Source organism: Cnephaeus nilssonii, assembly GCF_951640355.1.
Source record: "Cnephaeus nilssonii genome assembly, chromosome: 3".
NCBI classification, from domain to species: Eukaryota; Metazoa; Chordata; class Mammalia; order Chiroptera; family Vespertilionidae; genus Cnephaeus; species Cnephaeus nilssonii.
Window position 1 is genome coordinate 78,901,117 of NC_137074.1, and position 14,457 is coordinate 78,915,573.

Below are 14,457 nucleotides of genomic sequence, written 5' to 3' on the forward strand. Positions count from 1 at the left end.
CAGGTGCTTGGGTGGGGGGGCATAGCCTGAGGTGTCCCGGCTGGGCTCTGGGGCAGGGGCGCGGCCTGAGGTCCCCCATCAAGACCTGTGGGGTGGGGGGCACAGCTGAGGTCCCCTGTCAAGCCCCGCCGGGTGAGGGGCATGGCCTGAGGTCCTCTGTCAAGCCCAGCCCCTGCCACAGTGTCACATCAGCGTTGAACGGGACGCATACAGGCAGTGTCATGTCCTTAGCTGGGGATGAAGGCAGGCAGCTTCACCTCAGCGCTGGGCGGGGACTCAACGCAGGCAGCACGACAGTAGTGCTGGGGGTGGAAGTCTTCGCCCCGTCCCCGCCCGCAGACTGGTCATGACTGGGACACTGTAATGGACAAATTAGCATATTACCTCTTTATATGTGTGTGTGTGTGTGTATATATATATATATATATATATATATATATATATATGAAGCCAACTCCTCCCCTCCCCCAAATATAACTATATTATATCATGCAGAACTTTCTGCTGATAACTCTGTCCAAACCCCTACACTAAGAGACTTGGCCAAACTCTAGCATAGGTTCTAGCAACATAAGGCAGTGTCCCTAGGATGACCCCAGCCCCTCATTGAACCCCAGCTCTCCATTAAAATGCCTGACTGAGAAAGCTCAAGGCAGCCAGGAGAATTTACTGTTCCTTCTAGCCAACACCTGATGATAGGCTGCTGACCGCTCTTTCTTGGAGTATTTACTGGAAAGGGCTTACCATCGTGAGTATATATCTCTTCTAATTTAGAACTGTTCTTCCCAAAGACCTGAGGGCCATTCCTTTGAAATGTAATCATCAGGACAGATAGGCCCTCCATCTCCCAGTCTCTGTGGGAGGGTAGAATCCTAACTTCGAGCATTGCCAGCTAGCTGACACAGCTGGCCCAGTCACAATTACACTGACCAACCCTCTGGAGCTTTCCACTGCTCCGACTAATGAGGCCCCTCTCCCCACCCCACCCCCTCCCCCTCATTCTTCCTTTGAAGCCCTTAGCCACCTCTGCATAAATCTGAATGGAGCTCAGCTCTTTCCCCTAATCCAGTGGTTGGCAAACTCATTAGTCAACAGAGCCAAATATCAACAGTACAACGACTGAAATTTCTTTTGAGAGCCGAAAACCGACTTCTGCGCATGGGCCACGAAGTTTCAATCGCACTGTACGTGCGCGCCCGCACGTGGTATTTTGTGGAAGAGCCGCACTCAAGGGGCCAAAGAGCCGCCTGTGGCTCGCGAGCTGCAGTTTGCCGACCACGGCCCTAATCTGTCTTTACTGCTTTCACTGATGTCTGGCCGTGTTTGTCTTGGAGAACTGTCATTCCAATTTTTCTATATATCATGCCCCTGCAGTTTTTAAAAGCACGTATGTATCTATTCATAAACAACCTATTGTCTATTTCTAATGCCAAATATAGATGACATATTACTATAGGTATAACGGTGAAAAACTTGAACGTATTTCCGTTACTGTTTAGCTTTTTAAAAATAAGACAACTTTTAAGTATTCGGACATAAAGTATATTTGGTTTTGGCCGCACTTCACAAATAGGGGTGGGCTTGTCTTTTCTTTACACCCCACTCTTTCTTCAAACCCAGTTTTTAAAGAGGGATATTACTGAAACGTGGCTATCCTCAGCCTTCCCTGTGCAATGCCCACCACCCCTTCCTCCACTAGTTAGGACTCTCTATTCTGACCTGTAAGGGCCACGCCAAGACGAAAGGAGGATGCTAATGGGACGCCGAGGAGCGACGCGCCTAGGGCTTCCCCCGGGACCTCCGCCCTCACCAAGCCCCGCCCACTCCGCCCGGCCGGGGCCCGCGGCATCCTGGGACCTGTAGTTTTTGGAAGGGAAGCAGCCTCCGCCAAGTCTCCTCCCCCAAAGCTGCCTTTGGCCCCGGACGTCGTGACGTTGCGCTCCTCCCGGCCCTGGCCTCCTCCCTCTTTCTTTCCCCTCTCCGGAATCTCCATCCCGGGCTGCCGAGCACCTTTTACGACACTGGGTCTGCGTTGGTCTCGGCTCCGGGCCCACTTTTCGGCAAAGTGACGTGGACGTCAACAGCAATGGCGGAAGGAGAAGAGGTCCTGCCACTGCCACAGTCTAGCGACGGCCACTGGTGAGTGGGAGCCCGGGGCTGCTTCTCACTGCTCTCCGGCCTCCCTCCTCACCGCCCTGCCTGTGTCGGAGGCACCGGTGGGCGCCGGCGTGGGACGCGAAGGCCGGTCCCCGCCCTGTCCAGCGCCTGCCCCGCCCCCGCCGCCTGCCGGGTCGCCTCAGGCCCCCGAGGCCGGAGGGGCTGAGGCCGGACTCGAGGGGAGACGGGTGTCCGACGCCCAGGCGCTGGGCCTCCGTTCGGCCCTCCAGCTTCGTCCACCGGCTTCCAGACGTGCTGGAGCGGGCTCTGGGCTGGGTTTGGCCGGAGCCCCTGGCCGGGCGTTGGAGGGGCTGCTGGGGAGCGAAGTTCGCGGGTGCAGATCCGCGGCCCGGGACTGCCGTCGGCAGGAACGGCCGTCGCTCCTTCTGCCTGCGGGTGCAGAGGTTGGGAGACACACCCAGGGAGGATCCCTCCGACATAGTTGGGATACTTTTTTTTTTTTAATCTTACTTTCTGAGATTAATCTTCGTTTCCACCATTCGTGTCCTTCGCATAACTCATCTTTTCCCTTCCGACCGCTTTGCTCCCAGCTCCATCTTCTCAGCTTTGGATGCGATGTGGGACATCGCTCTCGCTGCTCCCCAGCGTTTGCGTGCTTACCCTGATTTATACCCGGGCTGTGGGGAGGGTCTCCAATCATTTTTTTTGCTAGACTTTAGTCACCCAGTGTTGTTAATCTTTGGGAAAGGCTCCTACGTTTGAAATAGTTGATCTTCATAATACAGTTCTAGGGTCATATAAAAAAAATGGGACCTCTCAAGGTTTGTCGAGTTTTTACAATTGGTCTAAAAGTATTGACCACACATATTGGATAATTTTAGACTTCCTTGTTCATCATGTTCTATGCCTACAGCTCGCCGGCATTGTTCATAAAAATAATACAGGACATTTGTACACATGGGCTTTAATCCCCGAGAAAAATGGAAATCATTGCAAGGGGTAGATAAAATAGTACATGAGAAATTCAGCTCTCAATTAGCAGACATCAAGCATTACCTTAGTCCAAGGTGTAGGAGGAAAATTTATGGTGACCTAGATGTAGTTTCTTTCCTCGATTTACTTATATTGGAGGTGGGGAGCTCTGACAGGTACACGCAGTAACAAGGTAAAATTGATCCAGTTGTTTGGGAGAGTGAATAAAAGTGTTATGAGAGATCAGCAGGCAGATACCACTTCCACTTGGAGTCATTGGGGAAAGCTTCATGGGAGCAGAGGTGCTTGATTAAGGCCTTAAAGAATGAGCAGGACTTAGATCAGTGCTGTCCAGTACAAGTATTCTATTTTCACATGTAATTTATTTCTAATAGTCATGTTAAAAACTAAATAGAAACAGGTGAAATTAATTTTTAATTATTTTACTTAAACATATCCAAATTCTATTTTCACATGTAATCATTGTAAAAAACAACAACACAAACACCCAAACAGTTACATAATTTTACAGCTTTCTGTACCAAGTCTTCAAAATCCAATGCATATTTTACATTTACTCTACATCTCAGTTCGGTCTAACCAAGTGGTCGGCAAACTCATTAGTCAACAGAGCCAAACTCATTAGTCAACAGAGCCAAATATCAACAGTACAACGATTGAACTTTCTTTTGAGAGCCAAATTTTTTAAACTTAAACTTCTTCTAACACCACTTCTTCAAAATAGACTTGCCCAGGCCGTGGTATTTTGTGGAAGAGCCACACTCAAGGGGCCAAAGAGCCGCATGTGGCTTGCAAGCCGCAGTTTGCCGACCACGGGTCTAACCACCTGTTACATAAATGTTAAATAGCCACACAAGGCTAGTGATTAACATTTGATAATGCATTTAGATGAGCAAATGGGAACGGCCTCTGAATGGAGCGTGAGCAAGAAAACTGATTTGTTTGGAGAGTAAAGACGAAAGCTTCATGAAGTTTGCTGTTTTGGAAGAATGAATTGTATCCTAAACTGGCTGTTAGCACCTGATTGAAGGCCAGAAGGGAAATGTTTCTAGAGTTAAGATGTCTTTGAGGAATTTTTGGTTAGAATTGTGAGCATGTGTCTCAGGTTCACAGGGGCAAGGAACATGGAGTGAATGGTTGCTTGAGGTAGCATTTGTTCTCTACTAGGGTTGCTGTCTCTTTGTTCTGGCTTTTTATTTTTGCTCTTTCTATTGTCATGAATGGAGGAACCCTGAAGTGTTCTGTGATTTCTGCTCTCCCTCCATTCTCCTAATATCTCTCCTTTTTCTCTACTGACTCCATTCACCAGTCCCCCTAGAAGTGAGTCTGAGTAGAGTCAGAAGAGACATTCAGATTTGGAGCACAGGGTAAAGTAGAGTGCTTGATGAATGAATGGGTTGTTATAGAATGGGGAGGTTTTACATTTTTTTGGTAACTTTTTCAGATGGAAATTTTTCTGAAGTGTGTTATACATCTCATTACCTAACCTAAATTCATCTTAGTGACTTGGGGTCATCCAGTTTACAAATGTAAGTATTTAGGAATAAAACTAGGTCCCTGTCCTCAAGGAATATGTGGTCTAGATAGAGGAATCACATTTAAGAAAATCAATTACTGTTACACTTCTGTAATAATAGTGAGAGGTTTAGGGCAGTTAGGGTAGATTGTTGCTGTTAAATGGCCTTACACAGAGATCCCATTTTGAGAATGATTTTTATTAGTTTTCTCCCATTTCCTTTCTTTGTTGTTATTGCTATTTCCCAATTTGTTCCTAATCTGTGAACCTAGGTAGCTAAATTTGTTAAAATTGTGTATACCTTTGTAAAAAGGGCTCAGGATGGGTCCTGAAGCTTCTTAAAAGTACCAGACATCACTTTTACTTATTTACTGGTTTTCACATCATTGCTTCTCAAAATTTAAATGTGCATTGGGTTTACCTGGGGATCTTGTTAAAAAATGCAGGTTCTGATTTAATAGATTTGCTTGGGACCTGAGATTCTGTATTTCTGACTGACTGGCATCTGGGTGATGGCAGTTTGCTGGTTCATGGACCAATTCTACTTAGCAAGTTCTAGATAATGTGTATTTCAGAATGAGTTCATCACAGGAATCTATTCTCTATATTATATATGGTAAGTTATATTGTATCACCTAACATAGTATAATTTATCCGATTACATGGTTTATCATTGTTCTTTTCATAGTGAACTCCTTCTCAAAGGCAGTGGCTGATAGCAGGTGGCTCAGTAAATGTTTATTGTCTGAAAGTATGCATGAGTGAATGCACATTTTTGTAAAATCATGTGCAATAACATACCATGCTGCCATTTCATATAAATTTTCAGACTCCAGTGTTTTTGTGAGCTGTGTAATTATTGGTATAATGCTCACTTTTTTAAAATATATATTTTATTGATTTTTTACAGAGAGGAAGGGAGAGAGATAGAGAGTTAGAAACATCGATGAGGGAGAAACATCGATCAGCTGCCTCCTGCACACCCCCCACTGGGGATGTGGCCACAACCAAGGTACATGCCCTTGACCGGAATCGAACCTGGGACCCTTCAGTCTGCAGGCCAACGCTCTATCCACTGAGCCAAACCGGCTAGGGCTAATGCTCACTTTTTATGGTAAGCTAAGGTTATCAAAAACTGCCTCAGCTCTCAAACTTTCTGAAACTGTAGCCATGTAGTTATCTATACTGATGAAAGGGTAATATGCAAATTGGTCAGGATGTCTTCACAGTGAAGACCAAACAGCAGTCTGCGTGGGGTGACAAGGCTGGCAGGGGGGTTAGTGAGGGATGACCAAACGACTGAACAGCAGGCTGCGTGGGGCGACCAGGGCGGCAGGGGGGGCAGTGAGGGGTGACCAGGCTGGCAGGGGGGGCAGTTGGCGGAAACCAGGTCAGCAGGGGGGGCTGTGAGGGGTGACTGGGCTAACAGGGGAGGGGGCATTTGGGGGTGACCAGGCCGGCAGGGGCGGTAGTTGGGGGTGACCAGGTCGGCAGGGGGGGAGCAGTGAGGGGCGACCAGGCCAGCTGGCAGGGGCAGTGAGGGGCAGCCAGGCTGGCATGGGGGCCAGTTGGGGGCAATCAGTCTGGCAGGGAGGTAGTTGGGGGTGATCAGGCTGGCAGGGGGGCAGTTAGGGGCAACCAGGCAGGCAGGCAGGTGAACAGTTAGGAGCCAGCAGTCCGGGATTGTGAGAGGGATGTCTGACTGCCCTCAGGATTGGGCCTAAACCGGCAGTCGGACATCCCCCGAGGAGTCCTGGATTGGAGAGGGTGCAGGCTGGGCTGAGGGGACCCCCCCACCCCCAATGCACGAATTTCGTGCACCGGACCTCTAGTGTGGAGATATCCTTATAAAACTGCTTATGGTTAGTTTGAAATGATCTACGCTTAATTACTATAAACTACAGGGGTTTTTTTTTAAATAAAAAAATGCTAAATTATTACAGTTCAAACATTGGTAATTGCTCTTCATGGTATTGAAGTAATCAGCCTTGGATTTGAACATAAGGTCTCATTTTCTGGGCTTTCTTCCTGAAATAATTCCTGAAGATCTAAAGTCATGGTTAAAAAATCTTTTTTTGTATAGACATTAATTGTATAACTGTTGGTATTCAGAGTTTCTTTTGCTTAGTTTAAAATATTTGTAAAACATTGACTTTAAAGTCATTTTAATTTATTGCCAAACTCATCTTAAATTATTGCTAAACTTTTCCTAAAATTGTAATAGTATCAGTTCCATAAAGAAGCTTCTGTTGTTAATTTAAGTTGTGAATAGGAATTGTTTAGAGAATAACAGGGTCTTTTTCAAAGTTTTGTGCACTTGGTGAATAGTATTCTCAGTGCTTCCCATTTCATAAGCATTGAAATATGAGAAGAGATTTAAAATGTCACTTGAGGAGTAGGTGATTGCAGTTTCAGACATGATATAATCAGTAAATAAATGCATTTAATATGAAAGAGAATGGAACCTGTTGTTTAAGAAGAATATTGACAGCTTGGGGTTCTGGGAAGACTAGATATCACCTTAAAAAAATGAAGAGAGCCCAGCCGGCATGGCTCATGGCTCAGTGGTTGAACATCAACCTATGAACCAGGAGGTCACAGTTCGATTCCCGGTCAGGGCACATGCCCAGGTTGCGGGCTCGTTCCCCAGTGTGGGGTGTGCAAAAGGCAGCTGATTGATGATTCTCTCTCATATTGATGTTCTCTCTCTCCCTCTCCCTTTCTCTCTGAAATCAATAAATACATATTTTTTTAAAAAGAAGAGAAAATTAATCTAGTTATCCTGAAATAGGGACTTTTAAAAAATTTTAAATTCTTTATTGTTTAATGAATTACATAAGTCTCCTTTTACCCCCATTGACCTCCCCCCGGCTGCCCCCAACCTCCAGCACAAGCCCCCCTCTCCCCCCCCCCCCCCAACCCTCTGCCCTATCCATTGGTTATGCTCATATGCATGCATACAAGTCCTTTGGTTGATCTCTTACCCCCTCACCCCCCGCCTTCCCTCATAGGTTGGACAGTCTATTCGATGCTTCTATGACTCTGGTTCTGTTTTTGTTCATCAGTTTATGTTGTTCATTATATTCCACAAATGAGTGAGATCATGTGATATTTATCTTTCTCTGACTGGCTTATTTCACTTAGCATAATGCTCTTCAGTTCCATCCATGCTGTTGCAAATGGTAAGAATTTCTTCTTTTTTACAGCAGTATGGTATTCCATTGTGTAGATGTACCACAGTTTCCTTTTTTTTAATTTAATAAATCTTTATTGTTCAGATTATTACAATTGTTCCTCTTTTTTCCCCCCATAGCTCCCCTCCATCACGTTCCTACCCCACCCTCTGCCCTTACCCCTCCCCCGTCCTCATCCATAGGTGTACGCTTTTTGTTCAGTCTCTTCCCGCACCCCCACTCCCTTTTTTCCCCTGAGAATTGTCAGTCCACTCCCTTTCTATGCCCCTGACTTTATTATATTCACCAGTTAATACTGTTCATCAGATATTTTATTCCCTTGTTTTTTAGATTGACTTGTTGATAGATACGTATTTGTTATTCATAATTAATTCTGATTTGGCGGTGATGAACTCCTTTAGCTTTTTCTTATCTGTGAAGCTCTTTATCTGACCTTCAATTCTGAATGATAGCTTTGCTGGGTAGAGTAATCTTGGTTGTAGTTTCTTGCTGCTCATCACTTTGAATATTTCTTGCCATTTCTGTCTGGCCTGCATAGTTTCTGTTGAGAAATCAGCTGACAATCGTATGGGTGCTCCCTTGTAGTTAACTGTTTTTCTCTTGCTGCTTTTAATATTCTCTCTTTGTCTTTTGCTCTTGGCATTTTAATTATGATGTGTCTTGGTGTGGTCCTCTTTGGATTCCTTTTGTTTGGTGTTCTGTGCGCTTCCTGGACTTGTACGTCTATTTCTTTCACCAGGTGGGGGAAGTTTTCCGTCACTATTTCTTCAAATAGGTTTTCAGTATCTTGCTCTCTCTCTTCTTCTGGGACCTCCATAATTCTGATGTTGGTATGCTTGAAGTTGTCCCACAGGCTTCTTACACTATCTTCAACATTTTTGATTCTTTTTTCTTTTTGCTTTTCCGGAGGAGTGTTTTTTGCTTCTTGGTTTCCAAATCTTTGACTTGATTCTTGCAATCCTCTAGTCCAGGCGTCCTCAAACTACGGCCCGCAGGCTACATGCGGGTGTTTTTGCTGTTTTGTTTTTTTACTTTAAAATAAGATATGTGCAGTGTGCATGGGAATTTGTTCATAGATTTTTTTAAACTATAGTTCGGCCCTCCAACGGTCTGAGGGACAGTGAACTGGCCCCCTGTTTAAAAAGTTTGAGGACCCCTGTTCTAGTCTGCTTTTAGGTCTCTGTATAATATTTTTTATTTCAGTCAGTGTATGTTTAATTTCTAGTTGATCCTTTTTCATATCCTCGAGGGTCTCGTTAAATTTATCAGCCTTTTCTAGGAAATTCTTGAAAAACCTTATAACCTTGGTTTTGAACTTTATATCCAGTCTTTTGCTTTCGTCCATTTCCTTCACCTGTGGCCTGCCTCTTTGTCTCCGCATTTTAGCTTCTTCCCTGAGTTGATGGGAGTTGCTTTGTGTGCTAGATGTCCTAGCAGAGCCCAGTAGCTCAGCCTCCCCAGTTACCTGTGGTGGACCCTCTTGGTGCACCCCTTTGTGGGCTGTGTGCACAGTCTTGTTGTAGTTAAACCTTGCTTGTTGATATCACTGGGGGGAGTTGACCTCCAGGCCAATTGGCTGTGAGGATCAGCAGTGTCTCTGCTGGGAGGACTTCTGTGCTCAGCTTGGATGGGGTGGAGTCTCAGGGTGGAGCAGACAGCCTTGGTTTCCTGTCAGCCCTGCCCTACGAGGGCCCTGTGTCTCAGTGTCCCGTGGCAATGGCTGCATGCACCTCTGAGAGAAGGCTGCTCTTGAGTTTTGCCAGCTGCCAGACAGTCCAGTTTCTCCCCGAATGAGTCTGGTACCCAAAGTCTCACCCGGAGCTGGATTTCAGTCCAGTCGGGAGGTTTTGTTTTCCTCCCGAACGAGAAAGCTAGCCGCGTATTTGCTGCCCGCCCTCTCCGCGCACGCTGCGAGTAAGCCAGCCGTGTATTCAGCCTCCCGCCCTTTCCACACGCATGGGTCTCCGCACCTCCACAGCTCCTCTGAGTCTGTGTCCTTTTTTCTTTCCTTCTATTTGTAGAATTTCCACTCAGCCAGCTTTCCGGTGGTTCTGGACGATGTCCACTCTGTCTTCCAGTTGCAGTTTTAAAATTCTTGTGCGAGGCAGCAGTATAGGTGTTACCTTATGCCACCATCTTGGTTTTCCCCTGTACCACAGTTTTCTAATCCACTCATCTGCTGATGGGCACTTAGGCTGTTTCCAAATCTTAGCTATTGTAAATTGTGCTTCTATGAACATAGGAGTGCATATATCCTTTCTGATTGGTGTTTCTGTTTTCTTGGGATATATTCCTAGAAATGAGATTACTGGGTCAAATGGGAGTTCCATTTTTAATTTTTTTAGGAAACTCCATACTGTTTTCCACGGTGGCTGCACCAGTCTGCATTCCCACCAGCAGTGCAAGAGGGTTCCTTTTTCTCCACATCCTCTCCAGCACTTGTCAATTTGTTGATTTGTTGAGGATAGCCATTCTGACAGGTGTGAGATGGTACCTCATTGTCATTTTGATTTGCATCTCTCGGATGATTAGTGACTTTGAGCATGTTTTCATATGTCCCTTGGCCTTTTGAATGTCCTCTTTTGAATGGTGTCTATTTAGGTCCTTTGCCTATTTTTGATTGGATTATCTTCCTTTTGTTAAGTTGCATGAGTTCCCTGTAAATGTTGGGGATTAAACCCTTATCAGAGATAACATTGGCAAATATGTTCTCCCATGCAGTGGGCTTTCTTGTTGTTTTGTTGATGGTTTCTTTTGCTGTGCAGAAGCTTTTTATTTTTATGTAGTCCCATTTATTTATTTTCTCCTTAGTTTCCATTGCCTTAGGAGCTGTATCAGTAAAGATATTGCTATAACAAATGTCTGCTATTTAGTTGCCAACGGCTTCTTCTAAGATTTTTATGGTTTCCTGCCTTCGTTTAAGACCTTTATCCATTTTGAGTTTATTTTTGTGTATGGTGTAAGTTGGTGGTCTAGTTTCATTTTTTTGCATGTATCTTTCCAATTTTCCCAACATGTTTTATTGAAGAGACTGTCTTGACTTCAATGTATGCTCTTGCCTCCTTTGTCAAATATTAATTGAGCATAATGGCTTGTGTTGACTTCTGGGTTCTCTGTTCTGTTCCATTGGCCTATATGTCTGTTCTTATGCCAGTACCAGGCAGTTTTGAGAACAGTGGCTTTGTAATATAAGTTGATATCTAGAATTGTGATCCCTCCAACTTTGTTCTTCTTTCTCAAGATTGCTGCAGCTATTCAGGGTCTTTTTATATTCCAGGTGAATTTTTGGAGCATTTGTTCTAGGTCTGTGAAGTATGCCATTGGTATTTTAATGGGGATTGCCTTGATTTTATAGATTGCTTTGGATAGTATGGACATTTTAATGATGTTGATTCTACCAATCCGTGATCACAGTATGTTCTTCCATTTGTTTATGTCTTCCTCTAAAATAAGGACATTTTGTATGGACATTTATATGATTACATTTTATATGATTGTATTTATATGAAATTTTTAAAATAGGTGAAACAAAAGTGTTTTGTTTAAGGATTCATGTTTAAGTGGTAAAATTAAGACAAGCAACTAGAAAAGGATTATCATGAAAGTCAGAACAGTAGCTACTACAGGGTGAGTAATGGGGCATGAAGGGAATTTCTAGGAGCTGGCAATATTTTACTTCATGACCTGTGTGATGGTTGAGTATTTGTTTTGAATTGTAATTGTATTTTGGACTTTAATGTATGTGTGTTATACTTCAAAAACTTTAACCCTTTGCACTCGCTTGCTTTTTTCATCGAGCTGCTACCGATGCTAACCGCGTCGAGTCACACTCGACATCCGAGTGCAAAAGGTTAAAGATAAAAACTATGTAGAAAATGGTCTAATTTTTATAAAGTTAGTATACATGTACATATATATTCAGAAAAATAATTTGAAATATTCCAAAATGTTAATAAAAGTGGTAATATTACACTCAGCAACAATTATACAACCCAATTCAAAAATGGGCAAAGAACCCCTGAATAAATATTTCTCCAAAGAAGAATAAAAATGGCCAATAAGCACATGAATAGTCACTTAACATCACTAATCATTAGGAAACACCAATCAGAATCACAATGAGATACCACCTCACACCCATCAGGATAGCTATTATTTTTTAAAAATAACACAGAAAGTAACAGTTGTTCACAAGGATGTGGAGGAATTGGAACCTTGTGCATGGATAGTGGGAACATGAAATGGTGAAGCCACTGTGGAAAACAGTATAGTGGTTCCTCAAAACAGTTAAACATAGAACTACCACATGATCAGTCTATTTGACTCAGGGTATGTACACAAAAGTTGAAAGTCTGAAATATGGGTTTTAAGTGACAACTGATTTTATAGATTACTAGAGGCCCGATGCACGAAATTTGTGCAAAGGGCTTGGCCCTTCCGTGGCAGCAGCTGCCTCTGCCTCAGCCCCTGAGGCACCTCGGCTCAGTCTGGAAGGTCGTCTAGTCTAATTAGCATATTACGCTTTTATTATAGATAAGCAGAGGGCAAACAGATTAGAAATTTTATTTATTTTTATACTATTTACATGAATGTTTGTGTTGTACTTCAGGTTTTATTGTTTTTAGAGGTAACTCCTAAATAATAATTTATCTCGAGGATTTAATTACTATGTTAACATTTATTTGTATTTAGAGCATGGAGTACAGGGGCTTTTCCTATCACAGTATAATGCCACAGTTCAGGTAATTCTGGAACACCAAGTTAAGTGTACTGCAGTGCTCATCTAGCTTTTTCTTTCCTTTTTTAAAATATATTTTTATTAGAGGCCCAGTGCACGAAATTTGTGCACTTTGGGGTTCCCTCAGCGCAGCCTGTGCCCTCTCGCAGTCTGGGAGCCCTCGGGGGGATGTCCGACTAATGGCTTAGGCCCATGGCCAGTCGGACGTCCTTAGTGCTGCCACGGAGGTGGGAGAGGCTCCCGCCACCGCCACTGCGCTCACCAGCCATGAGCCCAGCTCCAGGCTTCTGGCTAAGCGGTGCTCCCCCTGTGAGAGTGCACTGACCACCAGGGGGCAGCTCCTGCATTGAGTGTCTGCCCCCTGGTGGTCAGTGTGCATCATAGCGACCGGTTGTTCTGCTGTTCGGTCGATTTGCATATTAGCCTTTTATTATATAGGATTGATTTCAGAAAGGAAGGGAGAGGGAGAGGGAGAGAGAAAGAGAAACATAAACATCAATGATGAGAGAGAATCATTGATTGGCTGCCTCCTGCATGCCCCCCACTGGGGATCAAGCCCGCAACCCAGGCATGTGTCCTTGACTGGAATCGAACCTGGGACCCTTCAGTCCTCAGGCTGACACTCTATCCACTGAGCCAAACCAGCTAGGGCTCAGCTGGCTTTCTGAACAGAATTGATAAAATATGCTTGGCAAATCATTTCTGCTGTTTATGCTGAAAGTTGGGTTCTATTCGGTATAAGCCCAAGACAATGCCTACCTCTTCCCCCCTTCCCCCACATGTATCAAAAAGAAAAATAGAATTTAGCAAAGGATTCATTCATACTTCACTCAATAAACATTAAGTACTGGCTATATTCAAGCTGCTAAGCAGTGTTTTATAATCATTTGAAACAAATTTAAAGCCAGAATTGTGTATTATTCTGCCTTGCTTGGGCAGTTCAATTTTTTTCATTGTTTTAGCCCTAGGAATGATACATGAATATCTTCTGAAGTTATCTAAATACTGGTATTTTTAGAAATTACATTCTCTAGCAGAGTAGAATAGAATGACACAGTTTTAAAATGTAGCAATGTTTGAAGTGACTTATTTAGATTGTGAAAAATACAGATGGGAAACAAATCAGTCCCTCCTGTTAGGTTCATAAGAGCAGTTGTTTCTTGTGCAACTGCAAGAACAATAAGATAAAAGCCAATGAAAATAAACGGTATATCCTGAAATTTAATGTATATCTGTTTTTAAGGGCTAGCCTTTTGACCTAGCTGATAAAATAATGACTAATAAATCATTTGTTTTTAAATCTTCTTCCTTTTTCTTGTGAAGGTTAAAGGAGGTTTTTTTCTTATCCTTAAGCTGACATAGCATTTCATAGTTGGGTGGGAATGCTATAGTGTGTGCTCTTCTTACAAGCAGTTATATAAAACTGATTGCTTATGGTGGTATTCAATAATTTCAGCAAGAAGATATAATACTATTTATATAGAACTTTATCCTTTATAATGCATATATATGTATATATACATATCTATACTAATAAAAGGGTAATATGCTAATTAGACCAGACATCTTCCGGACATCTGGATGTCCTTCCGGACAAAGCCACGGTGGCGAGGGCCAAGGCAGAGGCGGTTAGGGGCAACGAGGCTGGCAGGGGAGGGCAATTAGGGGCGACCAGGCTGGCAAGGGAGGGCAGTTGGGGGTGACCAGGCAGGCAGGCAGGCAGGTGAGTGGTTAGGAGCAAGCAGTCCTGGATTCAAAGGGGGATGTCCCACTGCCGGTTTAGGCCTGATCCCAACCAGCAGTGGGACATCCCCGAGGGGTCCCAGAATGGAGAGGGTACAGGCTGGGCTGAGGGACACCTCCCAGTGCAAATTTCGTGCAACGGGCCTTTAACATAT

The 14,457-nt window shown here is 44.0% G+C and overlaps 1 protein-coding gene across 4 annotated transcripts in view; it reads left to right on the forward strand.

The window, feature by feature from the left end:
• Nucleotides 1-1,987: 1,987 nt before the first annotated feature.
• Nucleotides 1,988-14,457, forward strand: part of TBC1D23 (TBC1 domain family member 23) — an 82,933-nt gene continuing 70,463 nt past the window's right edge. For all 4 annotated transcript variants that reach the window (XM_079767135.1, XM_079767137.1, XM_079767136.1 and 1 more), the window contains exon 1: nt 1,988-2,139. In XM_079767135.1, the coding sequence (XP_079623261.1) occupies nt 2,087-2,139 (53 nt within the window). In that variant the 5' untranslated portion in view covers nt 1,988-2,086. The remainder of the gene's footprint in view (nt 2,140-14,457) is intronic.